At 44.9% G+C, this 23,440-nt stretch overlaps 1 protein-coding gene across 2 annotated transcripts in view; it reads left to right on the top strand.

Moving 5' to 3' along the window:
- Positions 1 to 23,440, top strand: part of TXNRD1 (thioredoxin reductase 1) — a 57,281-nt gene that overhangs the window by 17,408 nt on the left and 16,433 nt on the right. The window contains exons 2-9 of one of the 2 annotated variants that reach the window (XM_088676749.1): positions 2,584 to 2,693; positions 9,128 to 9,247; positions 13,337 to 13,409; positions 14,776 to 14,895; positions 15,760 to 15,905; positions 16,140 to 16,255; positions 17,111 to 17,336; positions 22,708 to 22,803. In XM_088676749.1, the coding sequence (XP_088532875.1) occupies positions 2,584 to 2,693; positions 9,128 to 9,247; positions 13,337 to 13,409; positions 14,776 to 14,895; positions 15,760 to 15,905; positions 16,140 to 16,255; positions 17,111 to 17,336; positions 22,708 to 22,803 (1,007 nt within the window). Of the gene's footprint in view, positions 1 to 2,574; positions 2,694 to 9,127; positions 9,248 to 13,336; positions 13,410 to 14,775; positions 14,896 to 15,759; positions 15,906 to 16,139; positions 16,256 to 17,110; positions 17,337 to 22,707; positions 22,804 to 23,440 lie in introns of those variants that run through there. The other variant, XM_035127517.3, reaches the window with a different exon arrangement.

Raw genomic sequence — 23,440 nt, 5'->3', positions numbered from 1 at the left:
GTGAGCACTCAGGGCTGATTTCCTTCAGAGTGGAGAGGTTTGATCTTCTTGCAGTCCATGGGCTTAGCCAGCTAGTAAAAGCTGTTCCTGGGGTGTGGCTGCTGTTATATGCTGACAACTTATGAGAGTCACAGGTGAGAGCTGAGTATGGGGTGGGGACCAAAGGTGGACAAACTACCCCAGAAGGAGCACAATGTGTCTCCCACCAAAGGTACCCCACACCCCTCCCCTAACACCCCATACACCTCGTTCAGAGTTGTCATACTATGTTTCAGTTGCAGGTAAAAGGTAAGGTAAAGGACCCCTGGATGGTTAAGTCCAGTCAAAGGCAGCTGTGGGGTGTGGCACTCATCTATCTTTTCAGAGAGCTTCCCAGAAGTGGAAAAGAGATGAAAAAGATTCTCCACCCCAACTGTTGATCTCTGCCATGATATTGAACAAGTGTGTTTTTGCTTTGTCATGCTGCTGCTGGCTGCTAGCCCAGAACAAAAAGGGAGTGGCCCGTTAAAAATCTCCACACAAGGTCTTTGGTCTTGCCTCTGTCTATGTGTGTCCTATGATTTCTGGGAGGTAGCAGAAAATGAAGTGTTCCTTTAAAAGCTGCTTTAAGACAATGTTATTGAAGGCATTAAACTTGTTTATATAAGGCCTTAACTGGTTGAGCTGCCTGAAGTGTGGCACCCTTGTTCTGATCACAGTTACTTGAAAACAAGTTCCTTTCATCTCTGTGAAATGTGATCCAAAGTATACGTAACTTGGATTTATATGATGCCTGAGGCCTCATATAAGTGATCCAATAATAGGCGTGGGAAGGGAAAAACAGCAGTGTTATTTACCCCTTGTTTTTATGGGAATTATTCACCAGGGACCAGAGGAGATACAGTACAGTACATACAATAGTATCTGAATTCTAGCACAAGTACTAATCAAAAAGGTGCTGGTATGTGGGGTTCATGATGGATCCATTCCACGGTCCTAGCTAGTATTCTGAAATAACCCCAAGTACAGCTTTCATACTTGTCCTTTAAAGACAGAAGAGACTCTGGAGAAATAAAAAATACACATTTGCTTTCGCTTGTATATCAGTTTGTGTCCTTAGATGTAAATGAGCACAAATCTGATTCGAAAAATGGCAGCATTCAGGGAGAATATTTCAGTTTTCCAGGACACTGGCCTCCTGACCGCAGGGAGTTTTTAACAAAATACTCCAGTGTGAAATTGCGGAACTACATTTTATCAGAATGTTTTTTTCTATTTGCTTAGGATGCGGACCAAGACCGAGGTCCACTAAAGGTGCTAAATTAGTAATAATTGCTAATTACTCTTGCTGTGATTAGCCGCTGTTCTTATCTTGGATATATTTGAGCTTTGCACACACAATGTCACAGACTGCACATTTCAGGTTCAATCTTTCCCTCTAAACTCAGGCATGCATATGATAATGTCACTCTGTCTGATTGCCTGCTGAAGCTCACATATTTGATGAAGTGGGCTTTTAGTCAATGAAAATGCATACTACAATAAATCTGTTAAAGGTTCCAGCAGACTCTTTTTATGTAAACTGTTGGGTAACTTTTTGCCTTTTAAACACCATCCCCCATGCTAATGCCTGTCGAAGCACTTAAATCAGCAGATGCCATCCTTTTGGGGCCAGTGGGCACATATGGAATTTTGAAAATCATATAATGGTAGAGTTGGAAGGGATCTTGAGAATCATCTAGTCCAACCCCCTGAAATGCAGGAATATGTAGCTGTCCCATACGGGGTTCGAACCTGCAATCTTGGTGTTATCAGCACCACCCATCAATGGAGGGAAAGGCACCTGCTTTATTTGCTGGCACAGATAAATCCTTTGCATCTGCCTCTTGCTCAGAATGGAAGGGAAAGTGGATGTCCGATCCTTGCATTCAGTGAAATGTGAGCATCTTTAAGGAAGTGTCTGCAGTGTAGGAGAGGTTAAACCAGGGCAAACAGGAACTGAGCAGAAAGAGCAAGCAGTCTCGCTGAACTCACTAGAATAATAGAATCTTAAGAGTTGGAAGGGACCTCCCAAGGGTCATCTAGTCCAACCCCCCCCGCAACGCAGGAATCTCAGTTAAAGCATCCAAGACAGATGGCCATCTAACCTCTGTATAAAAACCCCCAAGGAAGGAGAATCCACCACCTCTCTCGCGGAAGTCTGTTCAACTGCGGAACAGCTGTCAGAAAGTCCCCCGCGCCCCGCCCCGAACGTTTAGTCGGAATCTCCATTCTTGCAACTTGAAGCCATTGAATCTTGCTGCCCAGGAGCCACGTGTTGCTGCTACCCCCCCCCGGCCCCCCAAAAACCCACCGTTGCTAATTCGGCCCGGTTCGATTCGTGGCACGTAAGTGACGTAATGAGGAGGAAGGAGGAAGGGGGCGGAGTCACAGAAACAGCAAGTCATGCTTACTTTGCCTTTGACTCAGCGCAGAGCTTCAAGGGACTTGGCGAGACTGGAGAGGCGGGAGGCCACGCCTCCAAGCCCCCCCCCCGGGGCTCGAAGCGTCATAAAAGGCGTTCCTCGCGCACGCGACGTGCTTCCCCTTTCTTCTCCTTTGCAGAGGATGCGCCGCTGCTGAGAGTCGCGGTCCTGGAACTCGCCATGGAGTCGTCGGTGCCGGTCGTCTTCGTCCGACAGAACCAGATCGGAGACCAAGAAAAAACTGGGAAGGTAGGAAACGGAACGGTTGGAAACAAAACAAAGCTCTCACCAGCGTCCTTAAAGGAGTGTTCTAACCCTCACCTACCCAGGAGTTAAAGGCCCATCGAAATCAGTGGGGCTTGTTTGTGAGTAAGCTTGCATGGGATCGTGCACTGAACTTGGCGGGCGGGAAGCTTGCTTCTGAGTAAACGTGCATGGGGTTGCGCTGTAAGTCTTGGCGCTTCCCTCCCCCACAAAGAAGACAAAGCCTCAAGCACCGTTTGCTTCGTTCAATGAATGCGTGTCGCCTTCCTGTGTTTTGGTCTTAGGTTTTCTCGCGGGCACTTCGAAGCATATGGGGCGGGAAAGGGGGAAGAGTTAAATCTACCGGTAACACTTATTTTTTTAAAAAAGCAGCGTGGCTTTGAAAGGGAGGCGTAACGATAGAATAGTGCATTGGAACGCCCCCCCCCCCGTGCTTTAGTTTAAATTTAATATCCCTCTAGTCCAGGCATAGGCAAACTCGGCCCTCCAGATGTTTTGGGACTACAACTCCCATCATCCCTTAACCACTAGTCTTGTTAGCTAGGGAAGATGGGATTTGTAGTTCCCAAAACATCCGGAGGGCCGAGTTTGCCTATGCCTGCTCTAGTCTGTGTGGTGTAGCAGTTAGAGTAGGGATTGGATGAAGGACCTGAGCATCCATGAAGCTCATTGGGTGACCTGCTGGGGCTAGGCATTGCCTAACCTATTTTCCAGGGTTGTTTTGAGGATAAAACGGGGAGGGAGGAACCATGCATACCACTTTAAACTCCTTGGAGGAAAGGTGGGATATAAATTGCAGAAAATGGCCGAACTACAGAGATCTGGCCAGGGCGTGGATAGATCTGTGCAGTAGTGAGCACAGTTGGCAGTAAGTGCATCCCTGATTTGCGCACTGTTGCCTTGAGGTCAAGGGTAGGAGCATTTTCATCCAAGTCTTTAGGCCTTACTTGTGCAGGTAAGCCGGGCCCTCTGAGTTCCTGTTAACAAGAGACAATTTCTAGAAAATAATGGTTTGACTTTATTGCATATGTGTACACAAAGGAACATGGCTATCTGCCACCAGCAACACATTGCAGACTGTGGACAAACATTTTTGTGCGATTGGAAGCATTTGCATTCCATGAGATTACAGATCGCTGAATAATTACCATACTTCCTACGCTTTGAACCCACGCTTTCCCCAAAGAAATTGAAGCACCATTTTAGTTTCACAATAATCTTGTGGGGTGCATCAAGCTGAGAGATGGCGATGCTCATTGAGCTGCATAGCTGAGCAGTAATCTGAACCTAGATTTCTACATATGTTGCCGGCCTGTAACTGATGAGAATTTGAGTCCTAAATTACATTGGGGGCCTTAGGCTGCTCACCCCTGTGACTTGCTTCTGTGCTGAAAGCTGTGTTGTGTTTCTGTGAATTACTCTTAATTTATCTTGATTTGAGTTCAGAAATCGTAGGTTAAAAGCATTCAGAAAGAAGCGTCGCATTCCATTTGTGCCCACCATTCACCCCAAGAGTCAGTAATGTCAGTTTATTAATGGTATCAGTGTTAAGAATTCCCAAGCAACAAGTGCTTCATGTGCCTTACAAGTAATAGGAGAGCACACAAAATTTATATTTTGCAAAAAACATGCTTTAAAATACAGTCACTTGAAAATTATGCAAGGCAGCCTGTATAAAAAGCAGCCCTTTTTGCAGCAGTTTTCCAATAGGTGTTTTGAAAATAGAGGATTTGTGTTGTCTCCTGAAACAAACAAAAACACAAACAAGTTTAGTCTGGGGCAAATGTGTGCCTCAAAGTAAGAGCTTCAACAGAAAAGGCCCTGCCATATCCTCCCACATACTTCCCTTCTGACTTGAAAAGTATGATGATCAAAGCACGAGGGCTTACATTGTGACCTTGTCCCATTTCCTGTTCCTGGTGTTTGCAGTGCTGTAGTGTAGTGTTCACTTAAGAGTACAGGAAGTAATCTGGGGGAAGGCTTTTCTTTGGGACCTTCCCGCATGCTTCACTGGAAATCATAGAATCATAGAGTTGGAAGAGACCACAAGGGCCATCCAGTCCAACCCCCTGCCAAGCAGGAAACACCATCAAAGCATTCCTGACAGATGGCTGTCAAGCCTCTGCTTAAAAACCTCCAAAGAAGGAGACTCCACCACACTCCTTGGCAGCAAATTCCACTGCCGAACAGCTCTTACTGTCAGGAAGTTCTTCCTAATGTTTAGGTGGAATCTTCTTTCTTGTAGTTTGAATCCATTGCTCCATGTCCGCTTCTCTGGAGCAGCAGAAAACAACGTTTCTCCCTCCTCTATATGGCATCCTTTAATATATTTGAACATGGCTATCATATCACCCCTTAACTTTCTCTTCTCCAGGCTAAACATACCCAGCTCCCTAAGCCGTTCCTCGTAAGGGAAAGTATAAATCGTATATGAGGACTTTCCAGTCCATGCTGGTCCTGTGATAAGATAGGAGGTGATCAGAAACAGGACTTGTTTAATCTGTGGTGTCCTAGTTATTGGGATTCCTTCCCCAAAAGAAGCAGGCTTGTGGCTTAATCTGTTGGCTTTTAGATGCCAGTGCCAGGCAAACTCTTAGTCTCCCTGTCTTTTTAACTATTCAAACCCTCCTTTTGTGTAGCTCACTCTGCTGTTTCCTTTCAGTGCTTCTCATATTTCCATTTGTCTTACTATATATGAAGTATATGAAGAACCCTTCTGTTTCCTTGGTGTTTTCTGACAGTTAATATCAACAGCCAGAAAATACCAAGGGAACACAAAGGTCCTTTATATGGAATTGTGGAGGGTTTCCTTCCCATTCTAGTTTCTGACGTGATGTGTGCTACTCCAGACTGGTGTTTTGTTTTTGCAGGTATAATCTGTGACATGTCACGGACACAATAATACCGTAGTACATTAGTGGTGGACTTACACTGGGGTGTCTGTACACCATGTTGTTGTTGTTGTTTAAAAAAATGCTTTTCCAGTGCATTGGGGAAGCACACAGTTAAACTATGGAATTCATTCCCACCAGAAACAGTGATAGCCACCAACTTGGATGGCTTCTGAAGAGGATTAGACAAATTCATGGAGCATAAGGCTATCAGTGACTGCAGTCCACAAGGGATATAACTTTGCCTTCATGGTCTAAGGCAGTATGTTTCTGAATACCAGGTGCTGGGCATCGCAGGTGGGCAGAGTGCTCTTGTGCTCGGGTCCTGCTTCCTGGCTTCCCACAAGCATCTGGTTGGCCACAGTGAGAACAGGACGCTGGACTAAGATGGGCCACTGGCCTGATCCTGCTGGCTCTTCTCATGTTCTTATGCATTGCCATCTGGAAGGGCGAAAGTAGGACAAAAGATAAACTGGGACATTTGTGGCACAAAAAGCTGCAGTGTTTCAGTAGGAGGTTTCAGGAAATGAAGTATTGTATCAGGGACTGGTTGGATGCAGAGGAATGATGGGAGGAACCAGCTGGGGAATCACCAAGGGAAGAAGGCTTGGAGCCCAGGGACTGGTGGTGGGACCATAATTGAGTGGTCAGAGGGAGAAGACTGGGAAGAGGTGGTGTTGGAAGCTGAAGAGGTCACAGGGCTTAGTGAGCTGGGAGAGTCTGTGGCAGAGAGAAGTTCAGAATCAGAGGCAGAAGCTGAAGCAGGAGAGTGGGATTTTCATGGAGGAAGAACACTGGGAATGAGCTGCTCTGCTGATTAGGCCTGTGGAAATTGTCTTCTTGCTAATGAAGAGTTAACTCCATCTTTGAGCTGTGCGATTACTGACCAGTAGGCCCATTAAGAAGCCCAAGTTAATCATGTCTAATTACTTCAAAGGGTCTACTCTTTCAAAGGTTGTACTGGCATTGGATACAACCCTATCTCCCCCCCCCCCCCCGTCCCCCAAAATAAAACCTTTTGCAGGTGCGAACAGTATTGAAAGCACAAATCTCATGGCCGCCCAATTTAAAGGACATCTGGAGGGGATATCTCTGGACATTTTAAACAGCTGCTAATTTCATGCTTTTATGCATTTTATGAAGTGCTTTGAGATGCATACATAATAAATGGAAAACAGTACAGTATATATATGTATATTTCTAATTAATAAATAAATAACTTGTTAAGAAGAGTGGAATAAATAAATAAATCTGAATGCTTTCGTTTCCAAAAATCTAGGTCCTCTGGAACTGCTCTAATTTGACTTATTTCTGCTCTTGAGATCCTCTTGTACCACCAAGGTCAACAGTAGCGGAAACGTTTTATCCAGAGGCGGGATAGTGCTGCCCCAGTTTTTTTCTCCTGGCGAAGTTTAGGCCTTGTGAATTTTTGATTTACAACACTGGAGGGATATGGAATGTGTTTTGCCAACCCCAGCTGTCAAAATGCATTTGTGAAATTTAGATATAGTTTACCAGTCCAGTTCTTCTGGGTTGTGGCATGGTATGATTTGATTTTTATCTGTATTTCTGGAGCATACACCGAAACTGGTGTAGAGGAAATGCATGCATACAAAAGGCTAGGCTTTTGATAAGTTCTTCTAGGGTATATTTATGCAAATCATTATTTGCAGCTGAACAGAGCTGTGCCTTTTCAGTTGACCAGTGGGGCTGCATATCACACAATGATGGCTGCTTCTGCAACAAGCAGCTTGGCGCCTTGCCAAACCCTGCCCATCCTTTCCAGGAAAGCTGACCGGGCTTTTTTTATGTGCATGCCAAAGAGATGGGTTCAGGGTTTGTAGGTACACTTGTCTCTGTGCCTTGTGTCTACAGCTATCAACCTGTGAGTGGAGGAGAGTTTCATGCAAATAGGATCCCCATGCCAGTGAACAGGCAATTCAGGTTTGTTAATTATTTGGCAGCATGGCTATTTACGAGAAGCATAGCATTGGCCATGGAGACAGTGGGGCAGCAAAACTGCTATTTAAACAGGATGATTTTAACATTTATAGTTCTCTTTATAGTTTTGCAGGGAGTTCTAAAATGAAATTAAGGCCCTAACTAGATGTGAGTTGCAGTCTTTCCCTGTGACTTTATTTATTTACTTAAGCAAAAGTAGTCTAGGGAGGTTGTACAAGGGGGGTGGGGAGATGGGGCAGATTCAGCCCTTTCCTCCACTTCTGCCCCACCATGGGGGAAAGGGGGGGGGGAGATTGATGTAAAGTTGTTATTGCAATTCTCATCACAACTGTGGGTGCTCCTAACTTTAGTAAAGCAAAGATTCTGATCAAATCTGAATATTTAAATTCCTTTACCTTGTAGTAAAAGCGATTTCCCCTCGAGATATTATCAGTTTCTAGCAGGATTCCAGGCAAAAAGGTGGGCATCCAGGATGTTTCCATTCATTTGACTGTGGACTCTCACTATTCATTTCATAGATTTCTAGGATTAGAGCAGGTTAGGGGATAATCAAACCAGCCTGCTGCCCTACGGCCAAATCATCCATTGCTCAGCAGCCCCAGCCCCAAATAACACACATAGCAAACTGCGGAAAGCAGAGAGTAGGAACAAGCTATTAAATTTTACAAAAGGGGATGGCAGGTGCACCCGGTCATCCACAATACAGGCAACAAATTTCCTGCAGGAAAATTTTGATTCCAAATTTGAAAATTCAGACAGAGTGCCTCTTTACTTACAATCTCTGCAATTGCTAGTACATGATGGGGGAGGCGTTGGGGGCAAGGTAGCCAGGGCTGGCTCTAGGGGTAGGCTGGGTGGCGCGGGGCGGCAGGGGGGCGCTGCATGGCGAAGCCGCATGGAAACCATGCTGCGCCCGCCCACCAGCCGCGGGAAGAAACGGGGCAGGGCGGGGGCGCGGAGCGATCAGCGCGCCAGGGCGCCCGACCCGCTTAAGACGGCCCTGAAGGTAGCCAGTGATGTTTAAAGTGCCACTCCTGGATATAGTCATGGTTTTAACATTCGTAGCTTGGGCGATTTGTTGTGGTTACTTTTTTGGGCCTCGTAATCACCACAGCAGTGTTATCGGCAAGGACAAACAGCCGCAGTGGCTTAAGGAAAGAGATTGGGTTTATATAACTAACAATCACTACTGAGGTTTTTTCTCTTTCCATATTAGCATCCCAGGTCTGTGATAACGCAGATTCTGGTCATCCCCTGTGAATGGTTCAGTGCAGTGCAATAGGCTCTTACCTGTGCCTCCATTTGGCCCCACCTGGCACTGCTCGGTGGACCTCGAGATGCTAGTAAAAAACAGTGGTCCACACCTGGTGTAGATAACACTGATGGTTCAATGGTCTGTTTTGGTATAAGGTAGCTTGCATTGTGTTGCTAAACACTCCTGGTGCACCTTATTCTCCCCATATGATTCCCCCCCCCGCCATAATCGTTTTTTCCTATCACTTGATTCATAGTACCAAGCTATTCTGGACACATTTTAATGTACACATTTATTTTTCTCTTGTTTAGGCACACCATGAAAGAACGCTGAAAAAGCTTCTGGATGTGAATGGACAAGCACTGGGACCTTCTTATGACTATGATCTGATAGTTATTGGAGGGGGCTCAGGGGGACTTGCAGCTTCCAAGGTATGATAAGTAGAAGTGTGGTCTTGAAAGCAATCTAGCCAACCAGAGCTCTAGGAATGGATCCACTCTGTCTAAACTGTAGGAGTGAGATTCCGGTGTCTGAAAAAGATTTTGCAATCTGTTCTGTCCATATGCAAAACGGCCTTGTGCAGATACAGTCATACCTCATGTTACGTCCGCTGCGGGTTACGTCTTTTCAGGTTACGGACGTGCCGAAGCGCTGAATTGCGTCACACGCGTGCACAGACGCGGCACTTCAGGATGTGGCCTTTTCATGTTGCGAACGGGCCTCTGGAACGGATCCTGTTCGCAACCAGAGGTACCACTGTACGCTTCTTTCTGCAGACTTGTAACTTCAGTGTTGCAAAAGGATGGATGACAAATTCAGCTCCTTCCTCCTCTAGAGGCTTCTTGGATTTGCAAGGCAAGTTCTAGTCTGGGAACGTCACTGATCTGTTTTAGATCCACCTTCTGGAATGGACCTGGAACCCCTTTTTTCTGGAAACATTTCTACTCTGACTAAAGACCAGGTTTTCCATCTGGAGTCCTATCCCGTTGCTCTTGATAATTGGGCAGAGACTGTATCCCAGAATGGTGTATCAGTCAGTCCCTCTTCCCAGGGAATTCTGGGAATTGTACCTCTGTGAGGGGAATAAGGCTCTCCTAACACCTCTTGGCACCCATAACAAACTACAATTTCCAGTAGTCTTTGGAGGAAGCCATGACTGTTTAAAGTGGTAGGTAAAGGTAAAGGGACCCCTGACCATTAGGTCCAGTCGTGATCGACTCTGGGGTTGCGGCGCTCATCTTGTGTTATTGGCTGAGGGAGCTGGCATACAGCTTCCAGGTCATGTGGCCAGCATGACAAAGCCACTTCTGGCGAACCAGAACAGTGCACGGAAACGCGTTTACCTTCCCTCTTGGAGCGGTACCTGTTTATCAACTTGCACTTTGACGTGCTTTCAAACTGCTAGGTGGGCAGGAGCTGAGACCGAGCAACGGGAGCTTACCCCATAGCAGGGATTCAAACCGCCGACCTTCTGATCAGCATGCCTTAGGCTCTGTGGTTTAACCCACAGCGCCACCTGCGATCCTGTTTTAAATGTATAGTGCAGGGGGGGTCTCTATCTCCTTCCTCTTTTCTCTTTTCTCTTCCCTGCTTCCTTTGATCATCATCTCCAGGAATAATTAGACGGTGTTTATGCATCTTGGTGCTCCAAGAAGATGCTGCTGCCATTCTAGAGCTCTGATATACCTGGTGTGGTCAATGGCTTAAAAAACAGGCTAGTGATTAATTACACTTAAGTGTGAGTGCCTTATTTAAACTGTTGGGCTTTGCTCCTTTTGCAGACAAATGATGGTTCTGCAGTTGGGAGCACGAGTATGTAATGTACTGATGAGTAGTGTCTGCCATCTAAAATAGGCCATGCTTAATCACCAGCTTGAGCACTAGAGTTCTCGATGCAAGCCTAATGAATTTGGGAAAAGGAGAAGAGAACAGCGGAGAAGAGAACAGCGGACAAGAAAAGGAGAAAGCAAGCAAATGTTTCATACCCATGTCAGCAAAGTAGTTAGTATGCTTTTTCTAGTTCCTACTGTGAGTTGAATGATAAAGCTGTAGCACTAGAGAGAGAATTATAGGAATGTGAGAATCTGCCTGATAATGACCAACTAGCTTTACATTTTCTACTCCTGGCAGTGACTCTCCAGGATTTCAGACAGTCTTTTCCCAGGAACGCAGATGATGGATTAAAACGGGTAACACTCAAGGAGGACAGAAATGGGAGAGCATTTCAGTCTCCCTGAATGCTCTGTACCACATTTGAAGGCTTCCAAACTTGGAAAAATGTTTCCAAGGAAGCTTCCTAATGAAGTTGTTGAGTTAGAATTCATTTGCAGCTTTGACAGTATCAGTCAGAGTTGGTTGGGGTCAGTTTGGCTTGTGGGCCAGCTCACTTGCAGATAGCAATTGTCTCCCTTTTGGTTTTTATGTAGACTCCGCATCTTATTTTGTTGATTCGTTACCAGCTGGGAGTGGGTGTCACACACCCTTTCTGATCGGATCTTCTATTCTTTGGATCTTTCATTCGCGTTCTGTACAGTGAAGTGGCAACACCCTTCTGTTGCAGTAGGGAGCCTCCTGACTTCACTTTGTAGTAGCATTCCTCCGTCCTTGCCTCCGTGTCCTGCTGACTGTGCGCAACTGAGCATAACCATGCATCTGAGAAAGCAGTGCTCTGTCTTGGAAGAGTTTATGCTACAGTAAATTCATTAGTGCTGCGGTGACTCAAATGGCCACCTTTTGGGCATTTGGAACCCCTGACACACACCAGCCTCTTTTCAGCAGGGGTTCCCACCCCCCTCTGGCGCTTAGCTGCAGCAGCCATGACTGGGAGATGAGCTGTGCTGGCTCTAGATGCAAAGGCCCATCTGGTGGGTCTGATCCTGCATCCGGGTGCCTCCTGCTGGGCTTATCTGGTGGTGGTGACAGTGGTGGTGTCTGTACTGACTTGATGAGAGCCACCTGCCATCTTAGTTTCCCACAATTCCTCTGAGCAGGGCTATGTTGGGGCCAAAGTAGAATAATAAAATGGCCGCCAGTTGACATCCCCTGTGGTAGGTGACCTGGCTGCCCAGGGGGAGACCGTGGTAGTGGATCCTGCCAAGGAGCTGGTGTCCTGGTAGCTGCCCATGAATGCTGATAGATTTGCCACGTCAATACACCCAGCCAAGATTGGAAGTTCAAAGCCAAACTACACATTGCACTGTTGAAACTTTTTTTAAAAAGCATGTTTAACCTAGCCACTTTGCTTTTTCTTCAAACTAAAGCTGTGGGAACCTGGCAATGAAGGTTCCTGCAGCCAGTGTGGTGTAGTGGTTAAGAGCGGTAGACTCTTAATCTGGGGAACTGGGTTCGCGTCTCTGCTCCTCCACATGCAGCTGCTGGCTGACCTTGGGCTAGTCACACTTCTCTGAAGTCTCTCAGCCCCACCCACCTCACAGGGTGTCTGTTGTGGGGGAGGAAGGGAAAGGAGAATGTTAGCTGCTTTGAGACTCCTTCGGGTAGTGATAAAGCGGGATATCAAATCCAAACTCTTCTTCTTCATCATCTTCAGTCTGCATTGGTGCCTAGTGCCAGTTTTCTGTCCCAGAATCCTGCCCCGCACAACTATTTTCCCTTTTAGGCACAAATTGTAGTCTGGGGAGGGGTGGTGTTGAGGGTTCATCGAGCAACTGTTTCCCGATCCAGGAACACATTCTAGATCAGAGCCCAGGGGCTGCCTTTCCTTCAAAATAAAAGAAGTGGCCAGCTAAAGCATGCTCTAAGAAAAGTGTGAATAATATAACATGTGATTTGGCCCATACTCAGTTGTGCGGCGCAGCCAGGGTCTGGAGACTCATCCTTGCGTTTAGTGTATTCACCCATAATGATCTGCTTTGGAATGCTAAAGATGCAGGCCATGGCTGGGGGCGAAGGCTGATTTCACATGCCAGCAACACTTGACAAACACATCACTTGTTGCATGGGAATAAAGCTAATTTTAAGAAGTGTCATCATTTAAAATGCCCTGTGATCCAGAAGTCTTGAGGGCCATCCGCGTAAATGGGATTCAACCCATCATTTGACCGAGTTGTGGGAATTCGAGCAGCCAAATTATCTTTCAGCATTTAATTAAAGTTTGTGTTGTTACATTCACCCTTCCCTTCCTCCTTTTGCGCCTGTGGCTTTCAGCTAAGTGGTGTTTTTCTCGTGACTAGTAATTGTCGTGAAAAATCCAACCTTGCCTTTTCATCATGAAAGATGGCAGGATTGAAAGAAGTTGTCCTGGAAAGCCCCTCCCAAGAACGTGCTAAAAGACTTCAGGCAAATTCAAAATGTGTTGGACCATTTGTTTTTTCCGGTTATAACAGGACGTTTGACCGCCCCATCAATTTGTAACCCACTTGGGGAGAAAGGTTGGTCCTTGTGAACACTAGATATTGATCTCCCAAATTCATAATAAAGCAGTTGTTTTTTTACAACTTGGCCCACTATTACTTACAGTGCAGATTTTCAGCTGTGGTTGTTTTTTTTTGTTTGATTTCCAGGAAGCTGCCAAACTTGGCAAGAAGGTCCTAGTTCTGGATTTTGTTGTCCCTACTCCTTTGGGAACAAGATGGGGTAAGTAAATGGTTCTCAGCCTTTGCTTCTTTAGGGAAACTAGTGTGGCATAGTTTGTAGAGTGTTTGACTAGGACCTGGGAGACCAGGGTTCAAATCCCCACTCAGCCATGAAGCTCACTGTGTGACCTTGAGCAAGTCACCTACCTCACAGGGTTGTTGTGAGCATAAAATAAGGGAAGGGGATAAGTGTGTACGCCACCCTGGAGGAAAGATGGTATAGGAATCTAATAACAGTGATGATTATTATTGTATTATCAAGACATCCATTCAAATCTGGCATTTTCTTCCAATCTTGGACACCATAAGGTAGTACATGTTGCATTGTTTCCTCCCTGTCCTAACCCTTGAACATGATTGCCTATAGAACCAGGGCACAAAGAGCATATAAAGTACTACTTCAAACAGTGCACAAGCCAGCTTTTCGCCCTTCAATATATATTAAGAATAACTGTTGCCCTTTGTAGCTGTTTGTTGATTTGGTATTTTGATGGGTAAAGACTGAAATAGAAATGTTTAATTTTGGCAGCAGTACCATTTTTAGTGCTGAGATTCTGCCCAGGGAAGACAAATGCCTTGCAGGACCCATCTTACTAAAATAAAATAAAAAATCAGCGCATAGGATCACAGTTTCCCTACTGCCAGCATGCTCACTTGGGGAAGTGACATTTGGATCTTGTGCGGCAGCTACAGAGTCCTTTGCCTTCCATTTTCTTCATCTGAAAATGATGAGGACGCTTCACCCACTGCCTAGTGCAGTCCTGCCTTTTGGGTGGAATGAATGTAGGAAGTTGTCTGAGTTAGACCATTGGTCCAGTTAGGTCAGCCTTGTCTACACTGACAGTCAGTGGCTCTCCAGGGTTTCACGATTGAACCTGGCACCTTCTCCATGCAAAGCAGATGATCTCCTCATGAGACATGGCTCTTTCCTATCTTGCTGGAGTTTGGGGGGCAACAGGGATCGTCCATTTATTTCCCTTCAGCCACAGTGCCCCTGGCTGCTGCTTCTGAAGGGTGAGGGAAGACAAAATTTGGCCCAGTTTCCCCCTGAAAAATCGGGTGGCCTTGTTGCACCAGTCACATAGGCTTCAAACCACCTTGCTTGTCCCTGGCTTCCATATCTGCCTCCCACTGAAGAAATAAAAGTCCAGATCAATAACGTTTTTTCCAGTTGCCCTGGGGAAGGCAGGACTCTGGTTGCTGTTACAGAGGAAGGATTGGGTGCTCTGACAGAATGGGGCTACAGCCAATGACCTACGGACCAATAGTTGTACAGCTGGTCAATTTGAATGCCGTACTGAATGACTGGGTGGTCCTGTCATAATGAGTTGCCGTATGAAACTCATTAGGTTGCCTTTCTTTTGCAGGTCTCGGAGGAACCTGCGTCAATGTAGGATGCATTCCAAAGAAGCTGATGCACCAGACGGCTTTGCTTGGGCAAGCCATAAAGGATGCGCCCAAGTTTGGCTGGCAGCTGGATGACAAAGGTAGAGGCAGAGAATCCCATGTTGGCTGTTGGCTGTGTAATCTGTGCTGCTCTTAGGAAGTTTAACCTGAGTGGAGGGTGTAGAGCAGGCATCCCCCAACATCCTCCAGTTGTTTTGACCTACAACTCCCATGATCCCTAGCTAACAGGACCAGTGGTCAGGGATGATGGGAATTGTAGTCCAAAACATCTGGAGGGCCGAAGTTTGGGGATGCCTAGTGTAGAGAGACCATTGGTGGGATTCAAAGGGATGGAGGTATGCTTTACACACACACACACACACACACACACACCCCGGAATTCATTCATGGTTTTGGCATTCCCAGATAGCCTGGTGCCTTACAGATTATTATTATTTTTTAAAATACTGTACAATTCCCTCAATCCCTGGCCATAAGCCACATTTGCTGGGGCTGAAAGTTGCTGTAGTTAAAACTAGGTTCAGGAAGGCTGTTCTAGGAGTGCCGTATTTATTGTGATCACATATTTTATCTGCCTAAAAGCTGGAGACACAAAGCGGAGTGTCTGAAGGCTGATCAGATGTTTGTTCATAGTAGTGGTGATAATAGTAAAGCAAATGTGAGTTCTGCGTGTATAAGACCTTCCTTTCTAAAGGATGATTTCAGAGGATTATGCAGCAGCACTTGCAAAATACACTGGACCACACTCACCCACATTGTTAATCCATGGAGTGTCGGCAAAACTCCACAAACCTTGGGGAATTAAATTATCTATAAATAGGAGAGACACAGCTGTGCATCAGGTGTTTGTTATTGCATAGCATGCTAATGGAAAACGAAGGCCTTGGGAAGCTGAGGACTGAACTTTCATCTAACTTTTTTTTGTTTTGTTTTTAAATCCTCAGCCATAAATCACAGCTGGGATACTATGACCGAAGCGGTTCAGAATTATATTGGCTCTCTGAACTGGGGCTACCGGGTGTCTCTCCGAGAGAATAAAGTTACATATGAAAACGCTTATGGAGAGTTTGTTGGGCCGCACAGAATTAAGGTAATGGAAATTGCCCCCTTTATGGCTTCTTGTACCTTTTGGTCTGCGCTGCAGCTTTTTTACCCTACTTTTCCTGGAGAAGGCTGGCTGGTCTTCAAATGAAGAGATCTCACTAGATCAGACTGCTAGTATTTGGCGTCCAACAACATCTCCCATCCTCCTCTGGCTTAATGGAATGAGAGCTCACAGTCACAGGCTTTTACAGTTAAAAATAGCTGGCATTTTTATTTACAGGCAACAAATAACAAAGGAGTACAGAAGTTATACACAGCAGAAAGATTTCTGATTGCCACTGGAGAGAGACCCCGTTATCTGGGCATCCCTGGAGACAAAGAATATTGCATCACCAGGTGAGATAACCCATTAAAATGTGTCTTATGTCCTGGGGGAAGTGCCTGCTGTCACTCAAAGCAAGCGTTATGAGTGAAGTGACTCTGGGCTGGTTCAAACATACAGAGTTTTGAAGTGGCATAGTATTAAAAGCACTTATGTGTCAGAACAGCTTGCCACTTAAAACTCGTATCTCCTTTCCTCCTTGGGCAAAATATCAATTTTCAAGTGACGAGCCATTCTTGCTTTGGTTTCGATTTCTCGTCATGTGTAAGATCTACAGTGACAGGAAGGTTTGTTTGCATAGCAGATGCCTCTTCTCCACTTCCTTCTCTGTGGAAAATATACAGCCAGTCATAAGATATTTCAGTTTCTTCATATGTAACTCTTAAGACTGGAGGCAGAAAAGGCTTGGAGTGAGACATAGCCCTGGACTTTCTGGTTTCTTGATGTGAAATCTTCCATTTGCAGAGCAGAATGTGCAGAAAGGAAGTCAGTCTGTACCACTTTTGTGGTCTTCCTTGTTTACTATGTAAATAGCATTAATTTCATCACCAGCTCATAAACAGGTTTATTTGTGACCACTTTCTCTCTGAGATTCTTTACATTCTCCTTGAAAATTACATTATTATTATTTTTCCTTCTGTGCTCTGACTTCATCTTCCAGTTAGTTTGCTGCCTGATATATCTCCTGCCTTCTGGGGTGCAAGACGGTGTGTAAAATTCCATGAACCACAAAAGATAAAACATAATGGAATGAGCCATTGCCCCTTCTTTTATTGGAACAGTGTCAGTGGTGTACATCTCAGCTGTATGGATTTACCTTGTATTTTTGACTCGGCTATTCATTCGTATTATTATTATTATTTTCCCAGTGATGACCTCTTCTCCCTGCATTACTGCCCAGGGAAAACATTGGTGGTCGGAGCTTCCTATGTCGCCCTTGAGTGTGCAGGATTCCTTGCAGGCCTTGGCTTAGATGTGACTGTCATGGTGCGGTCCATTCTCCTGCGGGGGTTTGATCAGGAGATGGCAAACAAAATAGGGGAGCACATGGAAGAACATGGTGTCAAGTTCATTCGGAAGCATGTGCCTAGCCAGGTAAGAGGGGTGGAGGGATAGCACTTGTCCTTGTTATTACATTATTGGATGCGCATTTTAGGTATTTTGCATTATACATTGCTTTAAATATTCTGGCATTATAGTTATTGTCCGTTGCATTTTGCCATGTAAGTTGCTTTGAGACTTTTTTTGAGGGTAAAAAGCAATTATAACAAATGTTAATCATAAATGCTGCCCCCACCCATTCAGTAAACACGTAATTTTAAAATGTGCTTTAATACAAACACCGTCAAAGAAATCCAGGTTCTGTTTTATGACTTCAGAAGCTCATGTTTCACCATTTCCTTGCAAAGCCTATATATCGTGGCACACAGGGTGCTTTAGCCCAGTATTTTCTGCCTTTATGTGGCAGTTCTTCAGAGTCTCGGGCTTCTGCATCACCTGCTATCTGATCCTTTGAACTAGAGAGTAAGCTTGGGGTCTTCTGCTGGCAAAAATGCTCTTCCACTGAGCTATGGTCCTTCCTGTGTGTGATTCATTGCTGTGATGTTCTGTTTTGACTCCCGAACGCTGCAAACCTGGAAGTGAGTGTTCCAGTTTGTGAACGTTCTTCGGAACCCGAACGTCGAACAGGGCTTCCGATTGGCTGCCAGAGCTTCCTGCAGCCAATCAGAAGCTGTGCCTTGGTTTCCAAATGTTTGGGAAGTTGAACGGACTTCCGGAACGGATTCCGTTCGACTTCCGAGGTATGACTGCATTAGGTTGCTATCTCACAGACGTTTGTGAGGGCCTTCCACATTTATAGTGGAATAGTTGTTGGTTTTTTTGGGGTTTTTGGCTTTGTGCGCAGGATGCTGTCATGCTTGGAGGTATACTTAGAAGTTGGCTTCTGGTCCTCCTGTTTTGACCCCTTCCCCATCAAAATTCTGTTCGGTGCAGAATTTTGTCTGGGGGGCCTAAAACATCTACTTCACGGTGAGTTTTCCCCTTGAACCTATCTGGAGTTTGACACTTCCATTTAAAATTATCATCATTATTATTTATTTGTTATCACTACAATTACATTTACGCCCCACATTTCCTTCAAGGGGGACATGCATGCTTCTTCCCACTTCCTATTTTGCCTTCACAACAACCCTGTGAGGTAGGCTGAGCTGAGTGACTGGTGCAAGGTCACCTACTGAGTATCATAGGTGAGTGGGGATTTGAATCCCGGTCTCCCCGTTCTATACTCTAACCACTCCAACACATTTTTTTTCATGTGTTTTAAATTCATTTTTCTTTCTTCAGTACAAACATCAAAAGATGTACACACAAACATGCCCCCCTTGCAACAGCACAAAAAGCATGAATTACATTTTCCCCCATGCTAATAATAGCGCCGGCAGTTAGTTGTCTCTCTCTGTCTCCCTCTAAAATGTGTGCAATTTGTGCATTATCAATATTTTCATGCCGCTCAATAGCAAAACTCTCTGAGCTGCTTACTGTAATTTAGCCATACAAGATGGAAACAAAAAAAAAATATAAATAATGCAGCATAAAAGCTCCAGCAGCCAAGAAATAAGATCAGCACAACAAAATTCTCAAGCAGCACCAGAAAATATTTTAAAGATGTTTAAATCATTTGGAAAAAGCCATTCCGTTCTGCCCAAGGTGCAGCAAAAGAACGTTTTTTTAAAAAAAAAGTTAATTTTTTTTGCTTCAGTCAGATACACTTACCTAGGAAATAGCCCCATTGAACTCAGTGTGGTTACTTGTGAGTAGCCATGCATGAGATTCCATTGCTAAAAGATGACTTGTGTTCTTGCAGTTGTGAGGGAGCTCTCACAGAGGATGTATATGTGAGAGAGGAAAAGATATTGTTAGCATGCATTTCCTGTAATGATTAATCAGTAATTATTTTCCTATAATTACTGTGCACACGAAAGTGTGCATGCACACGAAAGCTCATACCAAAATAAAAACTTAGTTGGTCTTTAAGGTGCTACTGAAGGAATTTTTTTATTTTACTTCGATCCAGACCAACACGGCTACCTACCTGTAACCAGATAGATAATTGTTTTCCATTCTGTGGGGCATTAGGATAGGCTTTCAGCTTTTCAAAGACAAGAACATTAAATGCAACAAATTTCCTCTGTGCTTCCTCTTAAACACACCAGATAGTAAAACTTAACAACAACAACAACAACTTAAAAACACTACCTGGTCAGCTTTTGCTGAGCAAACATACCCTCCCTTATTGAAAGAGAGCAAGCTGAAAACCAAAGAGAGCGTGAATGCTTCTTTTTTGTGTGCATAAATTATATCCATTGCTTGGGTTGAGAAAGTAGAAGTTTGGCTACATTTAAGCAGCATATAAAGGTACAGTAAAGGGACCCCTGGCTGTTAAGTCCAGTCGCAGACGACTCTGGGGTTGTGGCACTCATCTCGCATTATTGGCTGAGGGAGCCGGCGTACAGCTTCCGGGTCATGTGGCCAGCATGACAAAGCCGCTTCTGGCGAACCAGAGCAGCACACAGAAATGCCGTTTACCTTCCTGCTGGAGTGGTACCTATTTATCTACTTGCACTTTGAGGTGCTTTCGAACTGCTACGTGGGCAGGAGCAGGGACCGAGCAACAGGAGCTCACCCCATTGCGGGGATTTGAACCGCCGACCTTCTGATCGGCAAGCCCTAGTCTCTGTGGTTTAGACCACAGTGCCGCCACTCGTGTATAGCCGTACCCTTTTATTGTCCTTTCTGCAGTAAGGTGCGGTGTGTTTCTGGAATGGGATAGATGTGCTCAGATCCCAAAAGAAATGAAAGAATAGCCAGTTTGCATGTCTGGGTGTGGTTTACAGAGCAGGTTGAGTTCTGAAATAGGGAGGAAGCTTTTCTGAAAATGGCAGGGCACTTATGTGCTATATTCAATGTTATCTGGATCACAGCATATGGGGAAGGGAGGTTAATCCTCTCCCTCTATCTGCACCCCTCAGGAAAAAAACAAACACCCAGTCTTCCTCTGTGCTACAAAGATGTCCAGATATGCACTTGAAGGTAGCAGGCTAGCTTAGGGAGGACATAGGGACCAGCCTAGAGGCACACACAACTCTTGGAGTGCCACTGCTCCCCACCAGCCAATCCAATTAAACTTTTATTGCAGTAGCCATAGGCCATGACATCATTCAGGAGAACAAACAAAACAAAAAAACCCAAACAACAACAATAACCATAAAAATCATCGGGCACAGACATACAATAAAACCACGGTCACAGCTACTAAAATTATTTGTTGCATTAAATAGAATAGAATAGCAGAAGATTCTCAGGTAAGATGTGCCAAATCAAATACGAATCGCCTTTGCAGTTGACTGCTATTTTGTCTAGTACCCCACCAGCCAGAATCTGTTACCTGAGGAGGTTGCTTCACTCTGCCTCATGGTAGGGCTGGCCCTGTAGTGTGAGCATAATTCTAGTCCTGTGTAGACTGTAGGAGTCTGAACTACTTCAGAATTTCTGCAGAAGTAATCATGTGAGTTTACTGCATTTCCTGGATTTGGCAGTGGTTTACCTTTTGTGGGGTTTTTTCTTCTTTTCAACATAGATGATTTTGTGTTTGATGCAGGAAACAAGATACCTCAGTAAGTGAACCTATGGCAGACAAAATGTTCTGTGAAATGGGCTCAATAGTAGGAAGGGCTGCTCCACCTACCAGCCAAGGAGGACACTTGTCCTGAATAGCGTGACAGGAGAAAGGGCATTTGCTTCTTGGCACAAAGCTATTAAAAGTGCAGGAACTCCTTTAGCCTAGCTTGGCACTTGGAGGAAGTTAACTCTCCCCTTGACTGGAGGAAGTAAGCTACCTTGTTTACATAAGGTGATGCTTCCATTTATTAATACCTTTTTAAATTTCCGCATTGTTCTGAGAACTCTCCCCCCGTGGTCCTTTATTGCCTTTGAATGCTATGGTATGAATCAGTGATATAAGTGGCAGCAGCACTTTTCATTATTTTCACTTCCTGTGTTATAAAAGAACTGCCATAGAGCTGTCATAAAAATGACTTTATAAAGAGAAAGAGGTTGCGTGTCACTTAGAAGCCAGTTTTGAGGACCTTTAGCTGCTGCAGCAAAGAGGTTTATATTTTTCATAAGCCATAGGTTTAACCATTTCTTTTCCTTGAATGGTTTTTTGCAGATTGCATTGGAGATTGTGGTGTAAATGTAGGGCTAATTTTCCAAATCCCCTTGAGCCTTGACTTCAAAGCTGCAACATCTTTCTTTAGTTGATTCATGATCACATTTAAGGTCACATGAGATATGATGGGAGCAGCCATGTTTGTTAAATCATGGATCTTTCCCATTCACATATTAAATGCAGGTAGTGTGATTTTTAACACCGAAAGGGGGGAGGTCTAATTTTAACATCGCTGCTGTTGGTTATCCCAGGTGTTTTTCTATGAGCCCGGATCTGTAAGGTAAAGGTAAAGGGACCCCTGATCATTAGGTCCAGTCGTGACAGACTCTGGGGTTACGGCGCTCATCTCGCTTTACTGGCCAAGGGAGCCGGTGTACAACTTCCAGGTCATGTGGCCAGCATGGCAAAGCTGCTTCTGGCGAACCAGAGCGCATAGAAATGTTGTTTACCTTCCCACTGTAGCGGTACCTATTTATCTACTTGCACTTTGACGTGCTTTTGAACTGCTAGGTTGGCAGGAGCTGGGACCGAGCAACGGGAGCGCACCCCGTTGTGGGGATTCGAACCGCCGACCTTCTGATCGGCAAGCCCTAGGCTCTGTGGTTTAACCCACAGCGCCACCCGCGTCCCATGCCCAGACCTGTATGGGGAGGTAAAATGGAGAATGGTCTTGGCACCTTTCAACCCACATGTCCTTTTGCTATTAACATATCCACTTTCTACTTGACTGGGGCAGGCACATAAAGAACAAAAATGGCTGTCACCATGTTGATCAGATATAGATAAAGATATTTAGCATTCATAACATTCTCAACTGCATAAATGGTTCTTTAGCATGCGTGTCTACTTGTTAGGGTTTAAATCTTGTGTTAAATGTATGTATTGTTTCTGTGTGTGTTCTAGTTTTGTATAAATCACCTTGAGGTGGCCGTTTAGAAGGCAATTAATAAATCACTGACTAGAATAATATATGCACTTGGCCTTTAGGTTAAATGTGAGTAGCTTAAAAGTCTGTTTCCTTCTCGTTAAATCTCTGGTTTTTGTTCAGGGAAAACGGCTCTAGTAAATAGGTAGGATCCATTCCAGAAATCTAGTGGACCTCCTTCCAAAACTCCCTCTTATTTCAACAACATCCTGAGTTAAAAATACACTTGTATTGGATGCATTCATGGTTTGAACCAGTGCATCTACTTCTTGACACACCGAGGTAATATTTTAATGCTCAAAATTCTGCAGATTGAACAGATCCAGGAAGGAACTCCCGGAATACTCAGAGTCACATCTTGCTCCACAGAAAACTCTTCTGAAATACTTCAAGGGGAATACAATACAGTAAGTAATTTGTGCTGGTCTTCTCTGTTGCAAATTTGGCCGTACGTTGAATGGCTTTGAGAGATTGTTTACATGCTGAGTCAGATGCTCAGCTTTTCTCTAGCTTTTCTCTAGCTGTGAACTGGGCTGTACCTGGAGGAGTGTTTAGCTATTCACATGATTGCAGCTGCTGCAGAAGATGTTGGTACAGCTGTGGAATTAGCTGCTGGTTGCCTCCAGGTACAACTGGGTCCACACAGCCATTTCCCTATGGCAGGCATAGGCAGCCTTGGCTCTCCAGATGTTTTGGAACTACAACTCCCATGATCCTTGACCACTGGGCCTGTTAGCTAGGGATCATGGGAGTTGTAGTTCCAAAACATCTGGAAAGCCAAGGTTGCCTATGCCTGCCCTATGGGATTGCAGCGCCGCAGCTTCTCAGTTGCTGATGTTTTTCAAACCAGCCCTCCATGAACAATTTTCACAATGAAATTTGTAGCATGGGGTCCAGGATTCTGATTGATCTTCTGGTTGTTCTAATGCAGTAATTAATATACTTTGTTCCCCCCCCAAACACCTAAGCTTCCAGGAGCAGTGGAGGCTGGGTTCATAAGTGGGAATGAAGCACTGCCCCAGTAGCCTCAGTCTGTCCTCACTT

Source organism: Zootoca vivipara, chromosome 9 (genome assembly GCF_965207765.1).
Source record: "Zootoca vivipara chromosome 9, rZooViv2.hap1.1, whole genome shotgun sequence".
Taxonomy (NCBI): domain Eukaryota; kingdom Metazoa; phylum Chordata; class Lepidosauria; order Squamata; family Lacertidae; genus Zootoca; species Zootoca vivipara.
The sequence above is the reverse complement of the archived record's forward strand: the minus strand, read 5'-3'. Positions and strand labels throughout refer to the sequence as shown.